The 27,410-nt window shown below is 44.9% G+C and overlaps 1 protein-coding gene across 2 annotated transcripts; it reads left to right on the forward strand.

Moving 5' to 3' along the window:
• The first annotated feature begins 2,209 nt into the window (after positions 1-2,209).
• Positions 2,210-27,410, forward strand: ccdc88b (coiled-coil domain containing 88B). 2 transcript variants are annotated; one of them, XM_064955134.1, is made up of 28 exons: positions 2,210-2,422; positions 5,397-5,545; positions 5,819-5,927; positions 6,627-6,696; positions 6,804-6,862; positions 7,286-7,369; positions 7,499-7,639; positions 7,893-8,041; positions 8,301-8,382; positions 8,482-8,640; positions 11,224-11,370; positions 11,495-11,687; positions 11,861-11,991; positions 12,193-12,264; positions 13,707-14,450; positions 15,266-15,445; positions 15,551-15,891; positions 16,142-16,301; positions 16,385-16,717; positions 17,058-17,219; positions 17,358-17,635; positions 17,979-18,122; positions 23,666-23,852; positions 24,101-24,246; positions 25,871-25,975; positions 26,243-26,400; positions 26,589-26,918; positions 27,206-27,410. In XM_064955134.1, exons 1-28 carry the CDS (start codon positions 2,363-2,365, stop codon positions 27,283-27,285), a joined length of 4,953 nt encoding a protein of 1,650 aa, XP_064811206.1. In that variant the 5' UTR covers positions 2,210-2,362; the 3' UTR covers positions 27,286-27,410. The 2 variants fall into 2 exon arrangements, with proteins under 2 accessions (XP_064811206.1, XP_064811207.1); XM_064955135.1 differs by having other exon boundaries at positions 26,589-26,903.

Here is a 27,410-nt window from a genome sequence, read left to right on the forward strand (position 1 = left end):
AAACAGAGATGAAAAAAATGCTCCTATTGAATCTGACTGACCAATCATACAGATTTAGGATCTAAATTTGAGCTAGTTTGCTACAGCAGGAGAATAATCCTGCAGCAATAGGAAATGGGAATTATTATGTAGATTATAATTAATGGACATTTTTTGTAGGGGTTGATACATTTTTCGTTAGTGCAAATCAAGTCTGAAATTTCAAAGTGGAAATGACAAACTTTAGAAGCCTTTTTAAAACTCAAATACACCACAAGGTTGCATTTCCTGCCGTGCAGGAAAATTCTCAGCAACAAAAGAGATCCTACATCTGTACCTGTCCTACACAAAACATGTATATCTTAACGTTCTGTAACAATACATCCTCCTGATCAGAACGTCAGTGTTGTATGATGTACTACAGTACCCGCAATGCTTTGGGTAATGCATCTGGTTGTATCTCACTAACGTGTCCCGTCTCTTTATCAATACAGGTGGAGGCAGGTGACGAGGAAGAAGCTGGGGCGGACGGCGAGAAGGCAGCCACGTCCAGCTAGATGAAACATAATATGTAACCATATATAGGTTTGAGAAGGGGAGTGAGGCTGCTTTGTCATGTGACCTCATGGTGGTCTTGCCTGTGACCAGGCTAATGTTTGGCTAGCTAGCGCTCTGTGTTGGGTTTGACACAGGCACTGATCTTTTTGGCTTGATTTATACTGCAACAATGGATGAGCACTAAAATACATAGGGAATCTTATCTTATCATTAATCTTATTTTATCATGCTCAGCACAGACTAGACATGACAAGATCTAACAATCCATAGTTTTTTTTTAATTTGACAGAATTTAGAATGATAATCTTTGAGACAATGTTGTGTCCTGTTGCTCCTGGTGGACAATACATCAAGTATTGAGGGGGAGGGTGATGTTTCATGTGGTCAAGAACAAACAAAGTCAAACTACTGAAAAGCACCCAAGAACACACACATACACACACATTTTGGAAATATTCAAAAGCAATATTCACATACTGGTACATGAGTAAATGAAAAATCACACACACGGAAGTAAACTGATGTTCTGATCTTTGATTTGGATCAGACAAAATCTAAATCACACAGGTAATAACGTAATAATACAAACATTCACCCAGTGTGAAGAAGGCCTACAGTCAATTGAATACTGGCCTGGCTATAGAGTTTGTTAACGCACTGCTAAGTAACATGTGAAGTTGGCATCTGGCATTGAATATATTAAAGTTAGTTGCTTTGAATGGATTTGCGGAGTTGAGTCTTTTTGTACTAGGGTTATTTCAGTTCACCCAGAGGTATAGGATGATGGTGTGTGTAATGACTGAAAGGGATGCCAGTGATACAGTAGGCCTAGGCTACTGTAGGTTTATGACCGTATGGAGAGGACTGTATAATGTAATCTGGGCTGCTGGGTATACTAGGACAGCTCTCATAACACCTTCATAATCCTATATAGCTAATCCATATGCTACTGCTACAACAGTTCTCTGCACAGCAGCAGGAACACTCGGGATGTATGACTATCAAACATACCACAACAATGGACAGGGTTAGGAGAAAGTTCACGTTAAAGCGTGGTCATGTAGAAAGTTGTAATTACATTTTCCATTGTGTTTTGACAACAACAAAAAAATGTCGCTTGTATTATAAACGTGCACTATTCTACACATAGCAAACATGTTTTAATTTGCAGTGGCTGTTTATTTTTGTTTCTTTGTCAAATGGTTAATTCACTCTGATCTGTATTTTACGACAATGTTCATTCAACAGCTTTATTTTACAAGTAGGATGTTCATAGATAGTAGACTACCGACCTTTCACCATAATTCCACCAGGGTTCGCCATTGCATTACACCTGAAAGCGCAACGAACGACCAACCTACTGAATTGAACATTTCGAACTTGTTTGTAGTATATCTTGATCAATCGGATGCATAGGCTACAAACAACTGAATAAGTGAATTGTAATATAAACATTGTTACAAACGTCTAGGCAAGGAACCCCAGTGCGCACAAAGTATCTAATATTTTCCATCCATCTCAAACCACCTACTCATTTGTCATTGAGCGACTTTCTTTTCTGGAAACAAACTCACTGGTAAAGGTGGTGATTGTTCCGGGTAGGCCTAAAGCACTAATGAAATGTGTTCGTTAAGAAATTCCGGTGTGGTTTTGCAATGTGCTTACCACCAGCACTAACTGAAAAATTGAGATAGAGGAAGAGAGAGGGAGGGGAACTGAAATGACGAACACAATGGATTCAGTATTTAGTAAAATTGCTTTAATAATGTAGGATATATTTTATTTATATTTTTTATAGAAGTTTGTAAATTATTTATGCGACACCATGGACTCTAACATAATGGACATTCTAGAAGAATTCATGGAAAGTGCGTTGGTGACTTGGGTATGTGTCAAAGCTTATTTAAATCACTTTCAGATGCTATAGTAGTAGACCTAGATATACGTGAAGATGATAGTCTTTTATAACATATAAAAACACATAGCCTATTGCTGTTGTTTTGCTTTTATGGAGTATCAATACATACAAATCCTGTAAATAAACGACGTGTAAATTTAAAAACACATGAGATTATGCATTTTGTAAATAATGTATAACTCTTTATTTACAAAAGTTATAACAACACGAATGGGTTGAACTTGAATCAGATGTAAATGCCTGTCATAACTTTTGTCACAACAGCAAACAACACTTAGTTCTCAAACTTCTCCTTTTCACAGCTTTCTCTACAATGGCTCATAGAATGTATCTTGTTGTTTAACCTGTATATCTGTGACTTCCTATTCCCTTTCTTATTTATTTCTCAGTAAAATATGACCATCTCGGGTTTCATTGATCTACACCACAGATTCCAGATAGCAGTTTTCTCTGTTTGCAGTGATCCCCATGTGGTCTCCATATACATTATTTAGGTTGTACAGTGCCTTCGGAATGTGTTCAGTCCCCTTGACTTTTACCGCATTTTGTTAAGTTACAGACTTATACTAAAATGGAATAAGTTGTTTCCCCCCCCCTCATCAATCTATTCACAATGCCCCACAATGACAAAGCAAAAACAGGTTTTTAGAAATTCTTACTAATTTATTCAAAATCCAAAACCCATTTACGTAAGTATTCAGACCGAGTCTTCTTGGGTATGACACTACAAGCTTGGCACATCTGTATTTGGGGAGTTTCTCCCATTCTTCTCTGCAGACCTTCTCAGCTCTGCCAGGTTGGACGGGGAGCGTTGCTGCACAGCTATTTCCAGGTCTCTAAAGAGATGTTCGATCGGGTTTAAGTCATGGCTCTGGCTGGGCCACTCAAGGACATTCAGAGACTTGTCCCGAAGCCACTCGCGTGTTGTCTTGGCTGTGTGCTTAGGGTCGTTGTCCTGTTGGAAGGTAAACCTTTGCCCCAATCTGAGGTCTCCTGAGCGCTCTGGAGTAGGTTTTTATCAAGGATCTCTCTGTACTTTGCTCCGTTCATCTTTGCCTTGACCCTGACTAGTCTCCCTGCCACTAAAAAACATCCCCACAGCATGATATTGCCACCACCATGCTTCACTGTAGGAGTGGTGCCAGGTTTCCTCCAGACGTGACACTTGGCATTCAGGCCAAAGAGTTCAATCTTGGTTTCAGACCAGAGGATCTTGATTCTCATGGTCAGAGTTTTTAGGTGCCTTTTGGCAAACTCCAAGCGGGCTGTTATGTGCCTTTTACTGAGGTGTAGCTTCTGTCTGGCCACTCTACCACAAAGGCCTGATTGGTGGAGTACTGCAGAGATGGTTGTCCTTCTGGAAAGTTCTTCCATCTCCACAGAGGACCTCTGGAGCTCTGTCAGAGTGACCATAGGGTTCTTAGTCACCTCCCTGACCAAGGCCCTTCTCCCCCGATTGCTCAGTTTGGCCGGGCAGCTAGCTTTAGGAAGAGTAAAACATCTTCCATTTAAGAATGATGGAGGCCACTGTGTTCTTGGGGACCTTCAGAAATGTTTTGGAACCCTTCCGCAGATCTGTGCCTCAACACATTCCTGTCTCTGAGCTCTATGGACAATTCCTTTGCCCTCATTGCTTGGTTTTTGCTCTGACATGCACTGTCAATGGTGGGACCTTATATAGACAGGTGTGTGCCTTTCCAAATCATGTACAATCAATTGAATTTACCACAGTTGGACTCCAATCAAATTGAATAAACATCTCAAGGGCAATCAATGGAAACAGGATGCACCTGAGCTCAATTTCGAGTCTCAAAGCAAAGGGTCTGAATACTTATTTAAATAATGTATCTGTTTTTAATTTTTAATATATTTGTAAACATTTCAAAAGACCTGTTTCGTTTATCATTATGTTGTATTGTGTGTAGATTGATGAGGATTTTTATTTATTTAATCCACTTTAGAATAAGGCTGTAACGTAACAAAATGTGGAAAAATTCAAGGGATCTGAATATTTTCCGAAGGCACTGTTTATTATGTTTTGATAGAATTTAGGGCTTGAATCCGTAGCGCAGAATATCTGTGTTGTGGCGCGGTTCACATTTAAAGGTCATTTCCGATTGAGCCAACATACACTACATGACCAAAAGTATGCTCGTCAAGTTGGTCCCCCCTTTGCTGCTATAACAGCCTCCACTCTACTGGGAAGTCTTTCCACTAGAGGTTGGAACATTGCTGTGAGGTCGAGCACTGATGTTGGGCGATTAGGCCTGGCTCGCAGTCTAGTCTGCGTTCCAATTCATCCCCAAGTTGTTCGATGCGCATGGTGATCTTAGGTTTGTGTGCTGCTGCTCAGCCATGGAAACCCATTTCATGAAGCTCCCGACGAACAGTTCTTGTGCTGACGTTGCTTCCAGAGACAGTTTAGAACTCTGTAGTGAGTGTTGCAACTAGGACAGACCATTTCTACGTGCTTCAGCACTCGGCGGTTCCATTCTGTGAGCTTGTGTGGTCTACCACTTTGCGGCTGAGCCGTTGTTGTGCCTAGACATTCCCACTTCACAATAACAACACTTGCAGTTGACCGGGGCAGCTCTAGCAGGGCAGAAGTTTTACAAACTGACTTTTTGGAAAGATAGCTTCTGATGACGGTGCAATGTTAAAAGTCACTGAGCTCTTCAGTAAGGCCATTCTACTGCCAATGTTTGTCTATGAAGATTGCATGGCTGTGTGCTCAATTTTATACACCTGTCAGCAATGGGTGTGGCTAAAATAGCCAAAACCACTAATTTGAAGGGGCGTCCACATACTTTTGAATATATAGTGTATACAGCGTTTACTGTGAATGCAGTCTCCCCGACATTAATTGTTGATCGCGCTATAAAACGGATCTTCACCAGTACGGATTGAATTAAAGGCCCTAATAGGATGCCCCCTCCCTCAGGTACAGCTCTTTGATGGTGTAGTGGACAGGGAGGAGAATGTCATGCTCTTCAACCAGTACATGGAGGTGAACTCTAAGTCCCAGAATTCCCATGACCGCTACCTGAGGCTGACCAATGGGATCTTTCTCAACGAGGTCATGAGGGTCATGTAAGTTCACACCTTTGTGTCACAAACAGGAAGTACACATTCCATAGCATGTAGTGTATACTGAAGGATTCAATGTAATACATTTATTTTACTTTACCTGATCAAAGGTATTATAGCTGGTGAAATACTGGGCTGGGATAGTTACCTCTGCCAAGAGGTGAGAGCTTTTATGGCACAAGTAGACGTGCACACTGGCTCAATCCCCACTCTGTCTGTCTGTCTGTCTGTCTGTCTGTCTGTCTGTCTGTCTGTCTGTCTGTCTGTCATTCCCAGAGACCCCAACCCCAAGCTGGAGCATTTGTACCGCAGTGGGAGAGATGACCAGATGCTCCGAGTCCAGAACTTCTCCATCCTCAACCGACACCTCAGGGCCTTCTACCAGGTATTGGTATTTGTGTCATGATTTTGTTTGATACACAATCACATCTCAGAGTAATTTACCACACAAGGTCCAGACATGAGCCTAGGGAGACATCCAGGAAAATCTCTGCGAGAAATGAACTTTAGTCCAAGACAATGTACAAAACACACAAAAACATGAGTCTTCAATGTTTGAGTTCCTGCTTTTGATAAGTCATTCAAACCCTCTGAACAGTGGAGCATCATGGGAGGGACACCAGCAAGTTTCAAATAATATTCTGGGATTTATTCAGAAATGTTTTGGATACAATTTATTGACAGGACTGTTTGTCATGACAACAATTCCGTCTTGTCTGATGTTGCTACGATGTCATTTAGTTTTTTGTGGTTTCACTTCTTGCTTCGTGTTTCCTGGTCACACTGGCAGGGCTGTGAAACCTTAAAACATCAGCAGCATGTGGTCACTGCAGCCTAATTTCTCTCTACCAGGGCTTGTGCCTGATAACTAAATATAGTCATCGTACTACGTAGAAACATACATGAACAAATTGGCCTACATTCCCCTCTGATGTCATCTGTATTTATATTCTAAACTGAACTAAACTGGAAGGTTTTGTCATTTCAATGTTGATTTGAATACAGTAACTGCAATGTGGTTAGGGAAATTTCAATAAATAAATCTTTGAATCCTTTCGAGCTCTCCCTCTGATTCTGTCTACAGGAAGACCTACAGCAGCTGATTCTGATGCCTCTTCCGAACATTGCCATTCTGGGGCAAGACCCCCTAACAGGTGAAAAGAGCCAGTTGAAAGTACAGAATCTCTGATTGGGCTCCTATTTTGTCTATGAGAGTATGATGGGAACAAGAGAGTCATAAGAGTGGTATCTGTGTCTTTAGAGGCAGCAGTGGAGGAGTTGAGGAGATTGCTCCTGCTTTTACTGGGATGTGCTGTACAGGTGATGTCTCTCTCTCTCTCACACACACACACACACACACACATGCTCACACACACACACAAATACACACACACACACAAATACACACACACACACACACACACACACACACACGCACACACACACGCACACGCTCACGCACACGCACACGCTCACGCACACACACACAAATACACCCACACACACACACACACACACACACACACCCACACACACACACACACACACACACACACACACACACACACACACACACACACACACACACGCACACACGCACACACGCTCACACACGCTCACACACACACACACACACACACACACACACACACACACACACACACACACACACACACACACACACACACACACACACACACACTGAGCCAACTTTACTGACTACTCTTTGTTGATCAACAACAGTGTGAGAGGAAGGAAACATTCATACAGCAAATCCAGTCGCTGGACATCGAGACTCAAACTGCCATTGCCAACTGTATCCAGGAGGTCAGTTCAGTTCCCTACTCATTTATTCATATCCACTATTAACGTTCACCACGTCAGCCATTTTGTGCTGGAATGCTCAGTCACATACTGTTATTACCATAGAGAGGTAAGAAACTGTTGTCCCTGCAGGTGACCCAGGACCCCAGAGCGGTGCTGCCGCTGCAGTGGGAGGAGCTGGGAGGGCTGGAGGGGGTGGAGCTACAGGTGCTGTTTGGCTCTATGGCCAGACAGATCCAAGGCCTGCTGGCACAGAGGGACACACACCTGGAGGTACACAGACAAATACTCACAAATAGGTCCAGAACAACAAAGAGGAATTGAATGATGAAACCAGGCCTTTCAGCCTCTATAGGAGAGTGTATTCCAAATGAAAGCATCACTGTGTCAAACCTGATTTAAAAAGCTCTAAGGGTTTCTTCCTCTCCGAGATTCACACAGAACCTGATCCTGATTTCATCACCTTCCTATCATCTCTCTCCGTCTCTCTTTTTCCTTCTGTCTCTCCCTCCGCCCTCTCTCTCAGAGGATAGCAGAGTTGTGTTGGAAGAGTGAGGTCCAGCAGGCTGAGTCTGTCATGGCAACCCGGGGTGGTCACGTTGACGAGCAGCCCCAGGGTCTGGCTGTCCAGCTAGCAGACAGCAGGGCCAAACTACGACGCCTCAAACAAGAACTGTAAGACGTGTGTGTATGCTTGTGTGTGTGAAACCGTCATGTCAGTGTGTGCATCAAAATGTTTTTAAGTTGGAGGAAGACTTTTCTTTGAGAGATGTCTGGTAACTGTTAGAACTACATACAGTATGTCGTCCATTTCTAGGGAATACAAAGACAAGTGTGTGTTTAAGGTTTTTAAATTGGAAGAGGACTATTCTGTAAGAGGTGTCTGTAGTTTAGTAGTACAATACTATTGCAATAATGACGTCTGTTTCTAAAGGGAAGACAAAGGGGATCAACTATTGGATCACAAGCAGGAAGTACAAACTATGGACGAGCAGCTGAAGAAACTTCAGAAAGAGGTAAGATTTTCTCTGGTATCACTACCAGTAACTGGACCAGAACTTTCTGCTACTTTTGTCCTCCTCTAACCTCACCTCTATCTTGTGTGTGTTGGGCAGAACCGCAGTCTTCAGGGTGAGGTGCGGGGAATGCGAGCGTTGCGTGACGAGCTGGACTGTCTTCGTGACCGTGCAGGCAGAGCCGAGCAGCTGCAGACAGAAGTACAGAGCTGCACTCATAGACTACGCAGCCTGGAAGTCACTCGCACACAACTGAAGGTATCTCCACCAATACACTACACACTGTTTAGTACACAGAGACACTATTGAGGGTTTCTACACCTATACACCACACACTGTTTAGTACACACACTGTTTAGTACACAGAGACTCTACTGAAGGTATCGCCACCAATACACCACACACTGTTGCCACACACAGGCACAATTGAAGATACCACACCACCTCTACCGTCAACTGTAGCCACACTCAGCTGATGGTTGGCCCATTCCCAAAACAACCCTCAGCCCCTTCCCCCTAGCTACTTCCCTCTGTGTTTGCAGATGGGCTTACAGTAGGTGAGCTCCCTCAATAGTGATAATACTTTGCAGTTTCTTCAGATCTGTACATACCTGTAGTATTGGTGCTAGGTATTGTAGGTGCTATGCCCTGTTTTTCTACTGGGACATTGAATGCTGTTACCTGTCTCTGTCTCTGTCCCCTGTCTGTCTCTGTCCCTATCTCCTGTTTCTGTCCCCTGTCCCTATCTCATGTCTCCTTCTCTGTCCCCTGTCTGTCTCTATCCTCTATGTCTATGTGTCTATCCCCTGTCTCTGTGTCTATCCCGTCTCTGTCTCTATCCCCTGTCTCTGTGTCTATCCCCTCTCTATCTTTGTCTCTGTCTCTATCCCCTGTCTCTGTCTCTATCTCCTGTCTCTGTCTCTATCCCCGGTCTCTGTTTCTTTCTCTATCCCCGGTCTCTCTCTCTATTCCCTGTCCCTGTCTCTGACTCTTTCTCTTTCTCTATCCCCTGTCCCTGTCTCTGTCCCCTGTCTCTTTCGCTCTCTCTATCCCCTGTCCCCATCTCTCTCTGTTTCTATTCCCTGTCCCTGTCTCTGACTCTATCCCCCGTCTCTGTCTCTATCCCCTGTCCCGTCTCTCTCTGCGTCTCTGTCCCCTGTCTCTGTCCCCTGTCTCTGTCTCTATCCCCTGTCCCCGTCTTTCTGCGTCTCTGTCTCTATCCCCTGTCTCTGTCTCTATCCCCTGTCTCTGTCTCCATCCCCTGTCTCTGTCCCTGTCCCCCGTCTCTGTCTCTATCCCCTCTCCCGTCTCTCTCTGCGTCTCTGTCCCCTGTCTCTGTCTCTATCCCCTGTCTCTGTCCCCTGTCTCTATCCCCTGTCCCCGTCTCTGTCCCCTGTCTCTATCCCCCGTCTCTGTCTCTATCCCCCGTCTCTGTCTCTATCCCCCGTCTCTGTCTCTATCCCCCGTCTCTATCCCCTGTCTATGTCCCCTGTCTCTATCCCCTGTCCCCGTCTCTATCCCCCGTCTCTGTCTCTATCCCCCGTCTCTGTCTCTATCCCCCGTCTCTGACTCTATCCCCCGTCTCTGTCTCTATCCCCTGTCCCGTCTCTCTCTGCGTCTCTGTCCCCTGTCTCTGTCCCCTGTCTCTGTCTCTATCCCCTGTCCCCGTCTTTCTGCGTCTCTGTCTCTATCCCCTGTCTCTGTCTCTATCCCCTGTCTCTGTCTCCATCCCCTGTCTCTGTCCCTGTCCCCCGTCTCTGTCTCTATCCCCTCTCCCGTCTCTCTCTGCGTCTCTGTCCCCTGTCTCTGTCTCTATCCCCTGTCTCTGTCCCCTGTCTCTATCCCCTGTCCCCGTCTCTGTCCCCTGTCTCTATCCCCCGTCTCTGTCTCTATCCCCCGTCTCTGTCTCTATCCCCCGTCTCTGTCTCTATCCCCCGTCTCTGTCTCTATCCCCCGTCTCTGTCTCTATCCCCCGTCTCTGTCCCCTGTCTCTATCCCCCGTCTCTGTCTCTATCCCCTGTCTCTGTCTCTATCCCCCATCTCTGTCTCTATCCCCCGTCTCTGTCTCTATCCCCCGTCTCTGTCTCTATCCCCCGTCTCTGTCTCTATCCCCCGTCTCTGTCTCTATCCCCCGTCTCTGTCTCTATCCCCCGTCTCTGTCCCCTGTCTCTATCCCCCGTCTCTGTCTCTATCCCCCATCTCTGTCTCTATCCCCCGTCTCTGTCTCTATCCCCCGTCTCTGTCTCTATCCCCCGTCTCTGTCTCTATCCCCCATCTCTGTCTCTATCCCCCGTCTCTGTCTCTATCCCCCATCTCTGTCTCTATCCCCCGTCTCTGTCTCTATCCCCCGTCTCTGTCTCTATCCCCCGTCTCTGTCTCTATCCCCCGTCTCTGTCTCTATCCCCCGTCTCTGTCTCTATCCCCCGTCTCTGTCTCTATCCCCCGTCTCTGTCTCTATCCCCCGTCTCTGTCTCTATCCCCCATCTCTGTCTCTATCCCCTGTCTCTGTCTCTATCCCCTGTCTCTGTCCCCTGTCTCTATCCCCTGTCCCCGTCTCTGTCCCCTGTCTCTATCCCCCGTCTCTGTCTCTATCCCCCATCTCTGTCTCTGTCCCCCGTCTCTATCCCCCGTCTCTGTCTCTATCCCCTGTCTCTGTCTCTATCCCCTGTCCCCCGTCTCCGTTTCTGTCCCCTGTCTCGATCCCCTGTCCCCGTCTCTCTCTGCATCTCTGTCCCCTGTCTCTATCCCCCGTCTCTGTCTCTATCCCCCGTCTCTGTCTCTATCCCCTGTCCCCGTCTCTCTCTGCGTCTCTGTCCCGTCTCTGTATGGTGCCCCCCATAGGAGCAGCAGCAGCTGTGTGTGGCACTGCAGGAGACCCGGGTCCTGCTGGAGGAGCAGCTGGCGGACACACGACAACGCTGCTCGAGCCTACGTGAGCTGGAGAGAGACAATCTACTGCTGCGACGAAGACTCATAGACCTGGAGGGGGTAGGTAATGATGGTAATGTGTGTGTGGTAATGTGTTTCTGAATCACAAGTAAGAAATTTGGTATCTGCTGGCCGGTCTCACGTAGATATTTCCCCTAATTTGTTGGTGTCTGTGTGTGTGTAGGAGCGGGATACTGAGAGGCAGAGGGTCGATGAGCTGTTAGAGATGAATATGGGCCTGGAGGCGGAGCTTAGACAGGAGCTTAGACATAACAACAACAATACAGGCACGATGACAGCGGCTCCACATTTCCACCAATTGGAGGTGGAGTCTGACGAGGAGGCTGGGCTAAGAGTGGAGCTAAGAGAAGAGATTGGTCAGTCAGTCTGCCTGTCTGTTGTGTGTCTTTTCAGCTAAATTAATTTGATTATTGTCAACGACCCCTCCTCTCTAATTCAAATTCAAATAAGCTTTAATGGCATGAATGGTACCACTGTTGCCAAAGCAATGAAATATATATCCCTCCCTCTCTCTCTCATTCTCTCTCAGATCTGAAGCCTCTGAGTGTGGAGGTGGGCGAGGCATCGTCACTGAGGCTTCTGGGAGCTGAGAATGAGAACGCTGAGCTGAGAAGACGCCTGGAGGACCTGCAGTCCGAACAGGAGTTCAGGGGTCAGAGGGTAAGGGTCACGAGAGTCGATCTATCAAAATGGATTGAGTCTAGGTTAAACCTCCAGGGGGCAGGCAAAGGCAACAGTAGCAAGGAACAGTAAAGAAGAATGAGACTACACAGGGAGCCTTGTGGCTTGCAAGTACTTGTATTAGTGTCCAGGCTAAGGGCACTGCTATTGGAGGATTCAATTGTCTAATATATTTTGCAGGAAGCTGATTTGCCGGAGGTGAGGGAGGAGCTGGCCTGTCTCGAGGCAGAACATCAGAATATGCTAAGAGAGGTGAGCTGATGTGACCGACTGTGTTAACCCTCTGAGCTAAAGCCTAGGCATTAGGAGGCTAACAAAAGTATTTAGGTTTAAGAGAACGCTATTCATCATGTGGGTCATTAAACCGTTACAGTGACGTTTACAGGGCATTCAGAAAGTATTCAGACCCCTTCCCTTTTCCCACATTCTGTTACAGCCTTATTCTAAAATGAATTCAATTTAAATTCATCAATCTACACAATCTACATCAATACCCCATAATGACAAAGCGAAAACAGGTTTTTAGAAATGTTTCAAAAAAACCAAACAGAAATACCTTATTTACATAAGTATTCAGACCCTTTGCTATGAGACTCGAAATTGAGCTCAGGTGCATCCTGTTTCCATTGATCATCCTTGAGAGGTTTATACATCTTGATTGGAGATGGGAGAGGCAGGACATGCAGCGCGATCTTTGTCAGAAATAGAACTGACTTCTATTTTACCCCTTGGAAACGCAGACGCTCGTTGGCGGGCGCGAGTAGTGTGGGTGCAATAATTGAATAACATAGATTTCTAAATTTATTCTGCGACACGAGTGCAGGCGCAGGCGACGTGAGCGATGTAGTCAGCCTGTCAGACCATGAGAAACAAGAATCAAGTGTCACATCTGGAGGAAACCTGGCACCATCCGTACAGTGAAGCATGTTGGTGGTAGCATCATGCTGTGGGGGTGTTTTTCAGCGGCAGGGACTGGGAGACTAGTCAGGATCGAGGGAAAGATGAACGGAGCAAAGTACAGAGAGATCCTTAATGAAACCTGCTCCAGAGCGCTCAGGACCTCAGACTGGGGTGAAGGACAACAACCCTAAGCACACAGCCAAGACAACACAGGAGTGGATTTGGGACAAGTCCCTGAATGTCCTTGAGTGGCCCAGCCAGAGCCTGGACTTGAACCCATTCGAACATTTCTGGCATCATACCCAAGGAGACTCAAGGCTGCAATCACTACCAAAGATGCTTCAACAATGCACTGAGTAAAGGGTCTTAATACTTCTATAAATGTGGTATTTCATTTTTTAAAATTTTTTTAATACATTTGCAAAAATATCAAAACACCTGTTTTTTCTTTGTCACTATGGGGTATTGTGTGTAGATTTATGAGGGGAAAAAAGTATTCAATCCATTTTAGAATAAGGCTGTAATGTAACAAAATGTGGAAAAAGTCAAGGGGTCTGAATACTTTCCGAAGGCACTGTATCTAGATGTGACCTCACTGTGTCGTCCGACATGTATCTAGATGTGACCTCACTGTGTCGTCCGACATGTATCTAGATGTGACCTCACTGTGTCGTCCGACATGTATCTAGATGTGACCTCACTGTGTCGTCTGACATGTATCTAGATGTGACCTCACTGTGTCGTCTGACACATTAACTGTTCTTGTCATTGTCTACCTTCCTCTCCACTCTCAGTTTCAGAATGTCAAGAATGAAAATGCCACTTTGAAAAAGAGCTTGGAACTGCTGTTGACAAAGCGTCAAAGTATTGAGGAAGAAGGAGAGAAGGAGGAGAGGGGAGAGAAGGAGGAGAGAGGAGAGAAGGAGGAGAGGGGAGTCCAAGGTTCTGAGTCCTCAAGAGGAGAAGGGGAGGGTACTGCCCGGAGAGGGTTGGACAGTGAAAGGGGAGCCAACATCATTAGAACCCAAAGAGAAGCTGGAGTTGGGGCAGAACTGCTCCATCCTGAAGAGAGAGAGGTGGAAGCAGAGGATCAGGTGCTGAAACCCAAAAAGAGAGAAGAAGAAGCAGAATGTGAGAAGATAGAGAGAGAGATAAAACATGTTACAAATGAGAAGGAAGAAGATCTTGGGAAGGCAGATATTGACCGGAAAGAGATACAAGACCCCAGCCCAGCCACTGAAGAAGAGAAACTACCAAAAACAAAGGAGAGAGAAGACAAAGAAAAGTCAGTGGAACTCAGTGAAAAAGACGTGTGTGTGTTCCCTGGGCCTGAAGTGGAGCGCTTGGCCTCTGAGCTCCAGCAGGCCCTGGAGGAGGCTGACAAGCAGGTGTCTGTAGCCCTGGACCTGCGCTCCAAGCTGGGGGAGCAGAGCAGGAAAGCCTGGGAGGCTGAGCAGAGACTGGTGCTATTGGAGGCCGAGGGCCAGAGACTGAGGAAGGCTTCAGAGAGCCTGGCGGAGGCTAGGAGACAGATAGAGGTATGGAACCAATCACGAAAAAATCATTACTCTGCCAGTAGTTTCATGTACCAGACAAATAGGGCTTTATTCCTTCACATTGCAGCTGTCATAGACAGTTACTCAATCCCTTGTCCATCCATCCATAGTCTTCCATAGAGTACCATCGTCTTCCATAGAGTACCATAGTCTTCCATAGAGTACCATCGTCTTCCATAGTGTCCCATAGTCTTCAATAGAGTCCCATAGTCTTCCATAGAGTACCATAGTCTTCCATAGAGTACCATAGTCTTCAATAGAGTACCATAGTCTTCCATAGAGTACCATCGTCTTCCATAGAGTACCATAGTCTTCAATAGAGTACCATCGTCTTCCATAGAGTACCGTAGTCTTCCATAGAGTACCATCGTCTTCCATAGAGTACCATAGTCTTCAATAGAGTACCATAGTCTTCCATAGAGTACCATAGTCTTCCATAGAGTACCATAGTCTTCCATAGAGTACCATCGTCTTCCATAGAGTACCATAGTCTTCAATAGAGTACCATAGTCTTCCATAGAGTACCATAGTCTTCCATAGAGTACCATAGTCTTCCATAGAGTACCATAGTCTTCCATAGAGTACCATAGTCTTCCATAGAGTACCATAGTCTTCCATAGAGTACCATAGTCTTCCATAGAGTACCATAGTCTTCCATAGAGTACCATAGTCTTCCATAGAGTACCATCGTCTTCCATAGAGTACCATCGTCTTCCTAGTCCTCCTTACTGTAGTCTGTCTGTCAGATAGTCGGTCCCTCTGTCCCTTCCACATCATTCCTCTCTGGTGTGTGTTAGGTGCTACAGGGGGAGCGCCTGGAGATGGAGGAGGAGCTATGTCGTCTGCGGAGCCAGGCTGAGCTGCAGCGGATGCAGACCTCGGTCATCGCTACTCTGGAGGGGGAGCGAGCCACGCTGGAGAGAGAGAGAGAGACCCTCCGTAGCTCTGTGGACACCCTACGCACTGCCCAACGCAAGGTGCCACTGCTGCAAAACACACACATTACTACCAACAGAAAGATCAGGACTAGATTACACAATGTCACTGAATACTGTGATCCTGAACGCTACCTTGTTTGACAGGGTAACCAATTGGAGCTGACTACCCAAGCTCTGAGGGCGGAGCTAGAGCGCCAGGGGAGGAGTCTGGAATCCTCACGGCGCAATGAGGAGGAGCTAGAGGCGGAGCTTCGCGAGGTAGCACTAGAGGTGGAGTCTCTGACCCGGGGGCGGGACCAGGCTCTGCTGGAGGCCTTGCGATTGGAGCAGGAGAAGGAGGCGTGCCAGGGCGAGCTGGACAGCCAACGAAAGGAGCAGAGGCAGAGGGAGAGGGAGGTGGCCAGGCTGAGGCAGCAGCTACAGAGTACAGCATCAGCCCTGGAACACAGCAACCAGAGGGCCTGCAGTCTGGAGACAGAGCACAGGTGATACACAAACACCTGAAGCTGCACGCACACGCGCGCTCACACACACACACACACACACACACACACACACACACACACACACACACACACACACACACACACACACACACACACACACACACACACACACACACACAATTAATTTAAAATAGAGGTAGCAGAACAGTCCCCTCCATGTACATACAGTGTGTTTCTGTACTATTACCATATTATGGGTCTGACCTAGTTGATCTCTCTGTCTCTGTAGGCATGTGTTTCAGGAGCTGTCTCAATCCAAGGAGCTCTGTGCTCAACTACAGGACCTGGAGCAGGAGCTCGGTACTCGGCTACAGGGTCTGGAGAAGGAGAGCCAGGAGCTTAAAGAGCTGAACACAGAAGCCCAGGATAAAATCAGATCTCTGACTCAGGTGTGTGTATGTGTGTGTGTGTGTGTATGTGTGTGTGTGCCTTGAGCCTAGAAACAAGTTTTCATCCTCTCCTTTTCCCACAGGAGCTAGCCAATGAGAAGGTGCAGTCTCAAAAACTGTCCAATGAGGCTGCACGGCTGAAGCAGGAGTTGGAAAGGGCAGAGGCGGAACTGAAGACAGTTACTGCTGACCTTCTTTCAGAGAAGCGGGAGAGAGATGCTGTCCCTGCTAATATCCCACCAGAAAGCCCTGCTAACACACAGCAGGCTACATCCTCAGACACACTCACATTAGAGCACCCAGAGGCTAAAGATGCCCAATCAAAGGAGGGCCACGACCTCCCTACGACCACAAAAGCTGGAGTAGAGAAGACGGACTGGTCTCTGAGTGAAAGACTGATAGACCTGGAGAGAGAGGTGTGTGTTCACCTGTCGTTGTTATTAGACTTTTTTATAATTGCTGTGCCAAATCATATGTCCTAGATAACAGAAGCTAGCTACAGTGGACCGTACCGTGTCCCCCAGTGTACCTCTCTAGGAAGAATATTCTGCTTATACCCTCATCACATATTTGTAATCAACTCTTTGTAATCAACTCACCTCCCTCTCAGAATGCAGCGGTGGGTTAGGAGAGGGAGGTGTGTGTCTGTGTGTGTTCACCTGACAGATTCTAATCTGCTGAGATATGCTGTGACAACTAGTCATGTGATTGTCAACATTCTCTAGTCAAATCATCTCTTTCTCACCACCCCCTCAGAATGCAGCGGTGGGTGCGGAGCGGGAGGTGTTGCTATGCCAGCTGTCTCAGTCCCAGTCAGCCGGTAGCCACCTGAGGGAGCAGATAGACACCCTGCATCATCACTCCATCAGCCTGCAGGAGACCTGCACCAAGCTGCAGACACTCAACACTCAGCTACAGGTATCATACAGCTACTATTGTTTTATATAGTTATTATACTGAAACTGTTACCTCTCGCCACTTCAGACTGTAGTACTGTCAACTGTCTCAGAGTCACAGTGTTTGGTTTCCAACACCCCCCCCCCCCCCCCCTCCCAGGTGGACCAGGCGGCCCTGAGCTTCCAGCATGCAGCAGTGTTGGCGAGGTGCAGCGAGAGCGAGGCCAGGTGTGCTGCTCTGGAGGCGGAGTCTAAGGTGTGGGCCAGGGAACATGAGGAGTCATTGGCCAGGACGGAGGGGCTGAGGAGGGACCAGGAGCGAATGACAATGTTGCAGCAGAGGCAGGAGGTGGAGCTAGAGGAGCTGCTGGATAGACACTCTGACCTGAGGAGCAACAACCGTAACCTGGAGACACAGTACAGGGAGCTGGAGGGAAGGTAGGGAGCTGGAGGGAAGGTAGGGAGCTGGAGGGAAGGTAGGGAGCCGGAGGGAAGGTAGGGAGCCGGAGGGAAGGTAGGGAGCCGGAGGGAAGGTAGGGAGCCGGAGGGAAGGTAGGGAGCTAGAAGGAAGGTAGTGAACACAAAGTAACACTTTATGTAAAGAAGTATACATAAGGCATTGTTAACTTTATGAAACCAGTCTGATTGTAATTTCATATACCATTGAATACACTGTAAACTGACTTGTGAGAAAAACCCTGATAAAATAACGTTTATGAAATTAGTCATGACACCTTAATGAGTGTTTAAGTATAAGTCATAGCAATGTTCATAACTCCAGGTATCAGGAGCTCCTGGGCCTCAAATCCCATCTGGAGGAGAAAGAAACAGAGATGAAGATGGAAAGAGAGAAGATGGAGGGAGAGGTGCAGAAGAAAGCGGAGAGAGAAAGAGAACTAGAGAGACTGAAAGAGGATTATGAGAGGTAAAAAAAACACCCTCTCAGTCAAACAACTAACTGCTCCGTCATCACTTATTCTCTTCAACTTGTTTCATGTAATATAACTTCTTGTTCTATTCAGTTCATTCCTGAACTATTCAGTTAATTCCTGATCTATTCAGTTCATCCCTGATCTATTCAGTTCATTCCTGATCTATTTAGTTCATCCCTGATCTATTCAGTTCATTCCAGATCTATTTAGTTTGTTCTTGTTCTATTCAGTTAATTCCTGATCTATTCAGTTAATTCCTGATCTATTCAGTTAATTCCTGATCTATTCAGTTTGTTCTTGTTCTATTCAGTTCTTTCCTGATCTATTCAGTTTGTTCTTGTTCTATTCAGTTCATCCCTGATCTATTCAGTTAATTCCTGATCTATTCAGTTCGTCCCTGATCTATTCAGTTCATCCCTGATCTATTCAGTTAATTCCTGATCTATTCAGTTCGTCCCTGATCTATTCAGTTCATCCCTGATCTATTCAGTTCATCCCTTATCTATTCAGTTCTTTCCTGATCTATTTAGTTAGTCCCTGATCTATTCAGTTTGTCCTTGTTCTATTCAGTTCATCCCCGATCTATTCAGTTAATTCCTGATCTATTCAGTTCATTACTGATCTATTTAGTTCATCCCTGATCTATTCAGTTCATTCCAGATCTATTTAGTTTGTTCTTGTTCTATTCAGTTCATCCCCGATCTATTCAGTTAATTCCTGATCTATTCAGTTCATTCCTGATCTATTTAGTTCATCCCTGATCTATTCAGTTCATTCCAGATCTATTTAGTTTGTTCTTGTTCTATTCAGTTCATCCCTGATCTATTCAGTTAATTCCTGATCTATTCAGTTCGTCCCTGATCTATTCAGTTCATTCCTGATCTATTCAGTTCATCCCTGATCTATTCAGTTCATCCCTTATCTATTCAGTTCTTTCCTGATCTATTCAGTTCATCCCTGATCTATTCAGTTCATCCCTGATCTATTCAGTTAATTCCTGATCTATTTAGTTAGTCCCTGATCTATTCAGTTAATTCCTGATCTATTCAGTTAATTCCTGATCTATTCAGTTAATTCCTGATCTATTCAGTTAATTCCTGATCTATTCAGTTAATTCCTGATCTATTCAGTTCGTCCCTGATCTATTCAGTTCATTCCTGATCTATTCAGTTCACCCCTGATCTATTCAGTTCATCCCTGATCTATTCAGTTCATCCCTTATCTATTCAGTTCATCCCTGATCTATTCAGTTCATCCCTGATCTATTCAGTCTGTTCTTGTTCTATTCACTTCATCCCTGATCTATTCAGTTCATCCCTTATCTATTCAGTTTGTTCTTGTTCTATTCAGTTCTTTCCTGATCTATTCAGTTCTTTCCTGATCCATTCAGTTTGTCCTTGTTCTATTCAGTTCATTCCTGATCTATTCAGTTTGTCCTTGTTCTATTAATTTAATTTCATCCCTGATCTATTCAGTTAATTCCTGATCTATTCAGTTAATTCCTGATCTATTCAGTTTGTTCTTGTTCTATTCAGTTCTTTCCTGATCTATTCAGTTAATTCCTGATCTATTCAGTTTGTCCCTGATCTATTCAGTTCATTCCTGATCTATTTAGTTTGTTCTTGTTCTATTCAGTTCATCCCTGATCTATTCAGTTAATTCCTGATCTATTCAGTTCATCCCTGATCTATTCAGTTCATCCCTGATCTATTCAGTTCATCCCATATCTATTCAGTTCATCCCTGATCTATTCAGTTCATTCCTGATCTATTCAGTTCATCCCTGATCTATTCAGTTCATCCCTGATCTATTCAGTTCATCCCTGATCTATTCAGTTCTTTCCTGATCTATTCAGTTAATTCCAGATCTATTTAGTTTGTTCTTGTTCTATTCAGTTAATCCCTGATCTATTCAGTTAATTCCTGATCTATTCAGTTCGTCCCTGATCTATTCAGTTCATCCCCAATCTATTCAGTTCATTCCTGATCTATTCAGTTCATTCCTGATCTATTTAGTTCATCCCTGATCTATTCAGTTCATTCCAGATCTATTTAGTTTGTTCTTGTTCTATTCAGTTCATCCCTGATCTATTCAGTTCGTCCCTGATCTATTCAGTACATTCCTGATCTATTCAGTTCGTCCCTGATCTATTCAGTTCATCCCTGATCTATTCAGTTCTTTCCTGATCTATTCAGTTCATCCCTGATCTATTCAGTTCTTTCCTGATCTATTCAGTTCATCCCTGATCTATTCAGTTCTTTCCTGATCTATTCAGTTCATCCCTGATCTATTCAGTTCATCCCTGATCTATTCAGTTCTTTCCTGATCTATTCAGTTCATCCCTGATCTATTCAGTTCATCCCTGATCTATTCAGTTCATCCCTGATCTATTCAGTTCATCCCTGATCTATTCAGTTCATCCCTGATATATTCAGTTAATCCCTGATCTATTTAGTTAGTCCCTGATCTATTCAGTTAATTCCTGATCTATTCAGTTAATTCCTAATCTATTCAGTTTGTTCTTGTTCTATTCAGTTCATCCCTGATCTATTCAGTTCATCCCCGATCTATTCAGTTAATCCCTTATCTATTCAGTTAATTCCTGATCTATTTAGTTCATCCCTGATTTATTCAGTTAATTCCTGATCTATTTAGTTAGTCCCTGATCTATTCAGTTCATTCCTAATCTATTCAGTTTGTCCTTGTTCTATTAATTTAATCCCTGATCTATTCAGTTCATCCCTTATCTATTCAGTTAATTCCTGATCTATTTAGTTCATCCCTGATTTATTCAGTTAATTCCTGATCTATTCAGTTCATCCCTGATCTATTCAGTTCATCCCTGATCTATTCAGTTCATCCCTGATCTATTCAGTTCTTTCCTGATCTATTCAGTTTGTCCTTGTTCTATTCAGTTCATCCCCGATCTATTCAGTTCATTCCTGATCTATTCAGTTCATTCCTGATCTATTCAGTTTGTCCTTGTTCTATTAATTTAATCCCTGATCTATTCAGTTCATCCCTGATCTATTCAGTTCTTTCCTGATCTATTCAGTTCATCCCTGATCTATTCAGTTCATCCCTGATCTATTCAGTTTGTTCTTGTTCTATTCAGTTCATCCCTGATCTATTCAGTTCATCCCCGATCTATTCAGTTAATCCCTTATCTATTCAGTTAATTCCTGATCTATTTAGTTCATCCCTGATTTATTCAGTTAATTCCTGATCTATTTAGTTAGTCCCTGATCTATTCAGTTCATTCCTGATCTATTCAGTTTGTCTTTGTTCTATTAATTTAATCCCTGATCTATTCAGTTCATCCCTTATCTATTCAGTTAATTCCTGATCTATTTAGTTCATCCCTGATTTATTCAGTTAATTCCTGATCTATTCAGTTCATCCCTGATCTATTCAGTTCATCCCTGATCTATTCAGTTCATCCCTGATCTATTCAGTTCTTTCCTGATCTATTCAGTTTGTCCTTGTTCTATTCAGTTCATCCCCGATCTATTCAGTTCATTCCTGATCTATTCAGTTCATTCCTGATCTATTCAGTTTGTCCTTGTTCTATTAATTTAATCCCTGATCTATTCAGTTCATCCCTTATCTATTCAGTTAATTCCTGATCTATTTAGTTCATCCCTGATTTATTCAGTTAATTCCTGATCTATTCAGTTCATCCCTGATCTATTCAGTTCATCCCTGATCTATTCAGTTCATCCCTGATCTATTCAGTTCTTTCCTGATCTATTCAGTTTGTCCTTGTTCTATTCAGTTCATCCCCGATCTATTCAGTTCATTCCTGATCTATTCAGTTCTTTCCTGATCTATTCAGTTTGTCCTTGTTCTATTCAGTTCATCCCCGATCTATTCAGTTCATTCCTGATCTATTCAGTTCATCCCTTATCTATTCAGTTCATTCCTGATCTATTTAGTTAGTCCCTGATCTATTCAGTTAATTCCTGATCTATTCAGTTCATCCCTGATCTATTCAGTTCATCCCTGATCTATTCAGTTCTTTCCTGATCTATTCAGTTTGTCCTTGTTCTATTCAGTTCATTCCTGATCTATTCAGTTTGTCCTTGTTCTATTAATTTAATTTCATCCCTGATCTATTCAGTTCATTCCTGATCTATTCAGTTAATTCCTGATCTATTCAGTTCATCCCTGATCTATTCAGTTCATCCCTGATCTATTCAGTTTGTCCTTGTTCTATTAATTTAATTTAATCCCTGATCTATTCAGTTAATCCCTTATTTATTCAGTTAATTCCTGATCTATTTAGTTCATCCCTGATTTATTCAGTTAATTCCTGATCTATTTAGTTAGTCCCTGATCTATTCAGTTAATTCCTGATCTATTCAGTTAATTCCTGATCTATTCAGTTCATCCCTGATCTATTCAGTTCTTTCCTGATCTATTCAGTTTGTCCTTGTTCTATTCAGTTCATTCCTGATCTATTCAGTTTGTCCTTGTTCTATTAATTTAATTTCATCCCTGATCTATTCAGTTCATCCCTTATCTATTCAGTTCATTCCTGATCTATTTAGTTAATCCCTGATCTATTTAGTGCATCCCTGATCTATTCAGTTAATTCCTGATCTATTCAGTTCTTCCCTGATCTATTCAGTTCATCCCTGATCTATTCAGTTCTTTCCTGATCTATTCAGTTAATCCCTGATCTATTCAGTTCTTTCGTGATCTATTCAGTTCATCCCCGATCTATTCAGTTCATACCTGATCTATTCAGTTTGTCCTTGATCTATTAATTTAATTTCATCCCTGATCTATTCAGTTCATCCCTTATCTATTCAGTTCATTCCTGATATATTGTCACGACTTCTGCCGAAGTCGTTGTCTCTCCTTGTTCGGGCGGTGCTCGGCGTTCGACGTCACCTGTCTTCTAGCCATCATTGATCCATTTTTCATTTTCCATTGGTTTTGTCTTGTCTTCCCACACACCTGTTTTCAATCCCATTCATTACTTGTTGTGTATTTAACCCTCTGTTTCCCCTCGTGTCTTTGTCAGAGATTGTTTTATTGTCAGTGTAGTTCTATAGGTGCGCGTCGGGTCCTCGTACCCATGTTTGTTGATGTATGTACATTTTAGTGTTATGAAGCATGTTACGTGGACTTTATTAAAAGACTCCATTTTACACTCCGTTTGACTCTCCTGCACCTGACTTCCCTGCCACCTATACACCTATGCCTGACATATATTCAGTTATTCTCTGATCTATTCAGTTAATTCCTGATCTATTCAGTTTGTCCTTGTTCTATTAATTTCATCCCTGTTCTATTCAATTTGTCCTTATTCTATTCAGTTTGTCCCTGTTCTATTCATGTCATCCCTGATCTATTCAGTTCATTCCTGATCTATTCAGACCGACACCAAGCAGTTGGTTGTATGACTGACAAATAGCCTGAGTTGCTGTATCACTGTCTTATTTTGTCAAGTAATTCCTTGGTTTTCTGTCTCTTGTCTGTCGGCCTGTCTGATCTGATCCTATCTGGTTGTGTTGTTCTGTTCTCCCAGGCTGCAGGGCGTGCAGAGGGAGTCAGCTCAGGTACAGAGTGAGCTGCTGGCTCAGGGCTCGATGCTGCGGGGTGAGCTGAGTGCTGCCCAGCTGGAGAGGACCAGGCTGGAGGGAGAGATCAACTCTCTGAGGGAGAACAACCAGAGACTGGAGCTCTGCACTGACCGCCTCACCAACCAGTACCAGGTCAGGAGGAAGGGAGTTTTTATTTTATTTCCCCTAACCCTAAAACTAACCCTAACCCTAATTGTACCCTAAACCCTGAGCACAAAATAGCATTGTTGCTTTTAGGGACCGGCAAAATGTCCACATTGTCAAATTGTCCTTGTTTTACTATCCTTGTGATGACTTTTGGAACACAAAAGTATATTTAAGTTAGACCACACACACACTTTACCTTGTTTACTATAAATAATTCTGAAACCTGTGTGTAGCTGCTGACCCAGCTGAAGGGGAACATGGAGGAGGAGAACCGTCACCTGTTGGAGCAGAACCAGAGTCTGACCAATCACAACAGAGACCTGATGGAGCAGAGCCTGGAGCGCAAGGACCAGCACCACTCACAGCAGAGAGAATACCAGTCAGTACACACACACACACACTCCTCCCACACACACTCTACACACACACACACTCACAGCAGAGAGAGTACCAGTCAGTACACACACACACTCACAGCAGAGAGAGTACCAGTCAGTACACACACACACACACAGCAGAGAGAGTACCAGTCAGTACACACACACACACACACACACACACACACACACACACACACACACACACACACACACACACACACACACACACACACACACACACACACACACACACACACACACACACACACACACACAGCAGAGAGTACCAGTCAGTACACACACACACACACACACACACACACACACACACACACACACACACACACACACACACACACACACACACACACACACACACACACACACACACACACACACACACACACACACACACACACACACTCCTCCCACACACACTCTACACATACACACACTCACAGCAGAGAGAGTAGCAGTCAGTACACACACACACACACACACTCACAGCAGAGAGAGTACCAGTCAGTACACACACACACACACACACACAGCAGAGAGAGTACCAGTCAGTACACACACACACACACACACACACACACACACACACACACACACACACACACACACACACACACAGCAGAGAGAGTACCAGTCAGTACACACACACACACAGCAGAGAGAGTACCACTCAGTACACACACACACAGCAGAGAGAGTACCAGTCAGTACACACACACACACACACACACACACACACACACACACACACACACACACACACACACACACACACACACACACACACACACACACACACACACACACACACACACAGCAGAGAGAGTACCAGTCAGTACACACACACACACAGCAGAGAGTACCAGTTAGTACACACACAGCAGAGAGAGTACCAGTCAGTACACACACACACACACAGCAGAGAGAGTACTAGTCAGTACACACACACACACAGCAGAGAGAGTACAAGTCAGTACACACACACACACAGCAGAGAGAGTACCAGTCAGTACACACACACACACAGCAGAGAGAGTACCAGTCAGTACACACACAGCAGAGAGAGTACCAGTCAGTACACACACACACAGCAGAGAGAGTACCAGTCAGTACACACACACACCCAGCAGAGAGTACCAGTCAGTACACACACACACACACACACACACACACACACACACACACACACACACACACACACACACACACACACACACCACACACACACACACACACACACACACACACACACACACACACACACACACACACACACACACAGAGAGAGTACCAGTCAGTACACACACACACACAGCAGAGAGAGTACCAGTCAGTACACACACAGCAGAGAGAGTACCAGTCAGTACACACACACACACACAGCAGAGAGAGTACAAGTCAGTACACACACACACACAGCAGAGAGAGTACCAGTCAGTACACACACACACAGCAGAGAGTACCAGTCAGTACACACACACAGCAGAGAGAGTACCAGTCAGTACACACACACACAGCAGAGAGAGAGTCAGTACACACACACAAATGTAAATATGATTCTATTTTCGCCTAACTTCTCATCTCTTTTCTTTCTCCTCTCTCCAGGGAGAAGATGGGTGAGCTGCGTAGAGAGAAACAGAAGCTGGTGGAGAAGATCATGGATCAGTACAGAGTCCTGGACCCCAGCATGCCTACACCCATCAAGGCCAAGTAAAGACACACACACACATGTTGTCCATTGAAGTCAATGATGTGCTGTTAAGATTGGGGCTGTGGAGGCTGATGCCCCGCTGTAAAGATGGTTCCAGCGTTTCTTCTGGACTCTTGCAATTCGTTTGGATGCAGACACAGATCAAGGCCAAATCCCTCTTTTTGTCGTCATCCCCTCCACCCACTCTCTCCATCTCCCTCACTTCTTATTGATCTTGATCTCCTTCACTATGTCTCCTTCCTTCCTTTCCTCCTCCATCTCTGTAGGAAGTCCAACTGGATAGCAGACAGGATGAAGAAGCTGATTAAGCCTAAAGGAGGAGGAGGGAGAGAGGGACGTGCTCTGTTCTACGCTGCTGGCAGTATAGAGAACCTGGCTGACAGTGCAGACGACCCACCAGACCCACAGACTGCTGCTGGTTCTGGTGAGACTATACAAGACAGACAGACAGAACAACAACTCGTGAGAGACCACAGACACTATTATACACGAATCTGTACATGAGTCATTTGTACTGATACTACTACTCATACGTCTCTTTCTCTCCCTCACTGTCCCCTGTATTCTATCTCCGTTACATCGTTCCCATCTGTTCTTTCTTCTCTCCTCCAGACCCCCGCAGTGCCCCCGTCTCCCCCTCCCCCCTGCGACATGCCACCTCTCTGGGTGACTCTGACCAGGCGGGAGGGCTGTGTGGGCTGCCGCTGCGTTCAGGTTTGGGGGGCCGTCGAAAGCTGGGCTCCCATCGAAAGCTGGGCTCCCAGTCCTTCAGTCCCGGAGACCAGAAGACTTCACCCCTCCAGCGTCTCCAATCTGCAGACAGAGTGATCTGGGAAGGGCAGAGCAGCCCTACAGACACACCCAAAACCACACCCATGACCTCAGCCAACAACAGCCAGGAGAATGTGATGGAGGAGGGAGGAAGAGGTGAGGAGGATAAAGGTGAGATGGATGAAGAGGGAGGAAGTGGAGGGAAACGGGGGAGGGAGAGGTGAGAAGGGATAACAAGGGAGGGAGGTAGTGGAAGGAAATGGGGAGAGAGGTAAGGAGGGATCGGAGGAAAGAGTGGGGGGAGAGGCAAACATGCAGGTGTGGACTATAGGGGAGAGGTGGAGGGAGGACGGAAGGAGGGGTTAGACATGAGCTGGCACTGATGTCCCTGACCAACCCTGACAAATTGAAGTGAAGTGACTGGTTTTGACAGGACCTCTGTGTGTGTTTGGTTTTAGCCGTGAGTGGGGACAACATTGAAGGACATCTCTACTCAGACCCCTGCTGTCAGTCCAGTAAGGATAAACCGGAAAACTAAAAGAGAATTACTACCTTTCTGCTTCAACTGGAGTTAACATGATCCTTTGCACACATCTGACCTCTGCCTACAGATCTGATCGAAATCCAGATAGGGACTCAAATTAAAAAAGTGTCAAATTCAAA

This window comes from Oncorhynchus masou, chromosome 32 (genome assembly GCF_036934945.1).
Source record: "Oncorhynchus masou masou isolate Uvic2021 chromosome 32, UVic_Omas_1.1, whole genome shotgun sequence".
Taxonomy (NCBI): domain Eukaryota; kingdom Metazoa; phylum Chordata; class Actinopteri; order Salmoniformes; family Salmonidae; genus Oncorhynchus; species Oncorhynchus masou.

Excerpts from the sequence above, each read along its gene's own strand:
- ccdc88b (XM_064955134.1), top strand. The coding sequence starts at position 2,363 with ATGGACTCTAACATAATGGACATTCTAGAAGAATTCATGGAAAGTGCG. Across the intron at positions 6,697-6,803 it reads GGGGCAAGACCCCCTAACAG|AGGCAGCAGTGGAGGAGTTG; the intron begins GTGAAAAGAGCC and ends CTGTGTCTTTAG. Across the intron at positions 24,247-25,870 it reads TCACAGCAGAGAGAATACCA|GGAGAAGATGGGTGAGCTGC; the intron begins GTCAGTACACAC and ends TCCTCTCTCCAG.